The 2,028-nt window shown below is 33.8% G+C and overlaps 1 protein-coding gene across 1 annotated transcript; it reads left to right on the top strand.

The window, feature by feature from the left end:
* The first annotated feature begins 287 nt into the window (after positions 1 to 287).
* On the top strand, positions 288 to 1,208 carry LOC114292631 (uncharacterized). The gene is made up of 2 exons (XM_028236631.2): positions 288 to 419; positions 554 to 1,208. Exons 1-2 carry the CDS (start codon positions 335 to 337, stop codon positions 1,018 to 1,020), a joined length of 552 nt encoding a protein of 183 aa, XP_028092432.2. The 5' UTR covers positions 288 to 334; the 3' UTR covers positions 1,021 to 1,208.
* The last annotated feature ends 820 nt before the right edge of the window (positions 1,209 to 2,028 follow it).

Below are 2,028 nucleotides of genomic sequence, written 5' to 3'. Positions count from 1 at the left end.
TTTTTAAAATTAATATGTATTTAAAATTAAACAAATAATGACACATTAACAAATACATGATATAAAAATATTTTAATATAAATCATACTTTTAACACAAATCTAAATTTGATATAACGATATGTATTTATATTATATAATAATTAACGTGATATTTTACATTTAATTTTAAAAAAAAAATAACTTCAAAAATAAATTAAGAAAAAATTGAAATATAAAAAGTAAAAATAAGAAAAAAATATAATTTAATTTATGGACTAAATAAAAATAGTCAAATAAGAGGAGCAAAGTGTAATTTACCTTTTAATTTGCCATTCATTTTCAATCCCCAAACAATGCCCTCATTTGTCCACATTCGATCTCTGTTATCGCAGACGATGAACGCTGTATCCAACGACTCCGCCAACGATTTCATCCAAGGCAAACCATTCGATCCCACAGATTATTGATACTACTATCAAACATTTTTTCAATTCACTTGTTTCTAATTCAGATTTACTCCGTCGATTTCATGTACTTTGTTGGAATCTTGATTTGTGTATATTGTTTTGCAGACAACTCTGAGGGAAGCGATTCCGACACCGACATCAACACCAACACCGACGATTCGCCTCAATACTATCAGCCAATCTCCGATGTTTCCGATCCAGCGAATTCTGATGGCGATTCAGACGATGATTCTGTTTTTCCTCATCTTGCAAACGGTTATGCAAATCCCATAGAAATTGGGGTATCTTCGATCGATCTCAGCGATGACGAAGATACAAAAAGCAACGAAGAAGATGATGATGAGAGGATGAGAGAGGTTACTGATTCGGCGATACAGAGAGCGTTCAGAGAAGATGAGAGTCGTCGGAATGCTCCGTTGACGGCGGAGACGGCGACGAGAGTGATGGAGGCGATGCGTGGAGTGTCGTTCGGTGGATTTGCTCCAGATTGGGCAAATCGAGTTCCTGAAGATCAGTGGATCAATCAGATCAGAAGATTGAGGCCAGCAGAGACTACAATTCACCAGAATTGAGGAAAAAACGTGAGATGTTCCCCCACTTCTGTTTTTGTTCTCTTCTGTTCATGGATTTTCTTCATGTTTTTAGTTGGAATAATTAGGTAAGAAATTTGGAAATTTTATACTGGGCCAAACTCCAAACTCTGAAGATTGTTAGCAAGCATAGGTTTGAATGGGTTATTTTTTTTAATTTTTTTGATAAAGAGGCGAGGCAAGGCAAGGCAAGTATTATTATTTATAATATTATTATATCCTTGTTGACAAAAGAGTTTACAAAACAAGGAGGTTGATGATATATTATAAGGGATCCTTGTTGATCAAAAACAACAACTTTAGCAATAGTTATGCTGGATGGAGACCGTCCAATCACGCCCAAGAAGAGACCTGCAATCGTGAACAAGTGGTTGGATCCAAGTGACCGTCGGTGTTGAGTTTGATAAAAGGGGGGGAAGGTTGTTGCCATTTAATCCAAAGAGTGTGAGTGAGTTTGGGTTGTGTAGAAGGGTAGGCGAGGCAGTAGAATTCCATTGTTTGGTGGGTAATCAGTTGAAGTTGTTTGCCGATTGGAATATTTAAAGGATTGAAAAAATTATGATTTCTAGCCAACTATAATGCATGTAGGGGGACAAACGAACCATTTTCAACATTATGTGTGCAAGTGGTTCGGTTTGATCAGGATTTGGAGAAAAAAAATAATATTGAACTGAATCTTTTAGTTTTTTTTTTTAGTTGAGGAATTAAATTAGACCGCATATTTTGATTTTTCGACTCTATTATAAATGATGGATTTATAAGAGATTTGTAAGGGTTTTTAAAAATTTACAAAATCGCATATCAGGAATACATAAAAAAAGAGAGATAGACGGGGATACCTCTCCACTAAACCTTTATTTTAAAGAATTAATTTTACTTTTATCCTCTAAATTATTATCATTTTTTTTTTCATTCTTAATCTATTAATTTTTGTCTGTTTAGTCTCTATTTTTTTTTAAAAAAAAAAATTATATTCATTAGGTCCAATTG

The sequence above is a fragment of the Camellia sinensis genome, chromosome 3, assembly GCF_055761805.1.
Source record: "Camellia sinensis isolate YWXY chromosome 3, ASM5576180v1, whole genome shotgun sequence".
NCBI classification, from domain to species: domain Eukaryota; kingdom Viridiplantae; phylum Streptophyta; class Magnoliopsida; order Ericales; family Theaceae; genus Camellia; species Camellia sinensis.
The sequence above is the reverse complement of the archived record's forward strand: the minus strand, read 5'-3'. Positions and strand labels throughout refer to the sequence as shown.

Bases quoted from the DNA above. Each gene is read 5' to 3' on its own strand.
- LOC114292631 (XM_028236631.2), top strand. From the start codon at position 335: ATGCCCTCATTTGTCCACATTCGATCTCTGTTATCGCAGACGATGAAC. The intron at 420-553 runs GCAAACCATTCG...ATTGTTTTGCAG, and splicing joins CGCCAACGATTTCATCCAAG to ACAACTCTGAGGGAAGCGAT.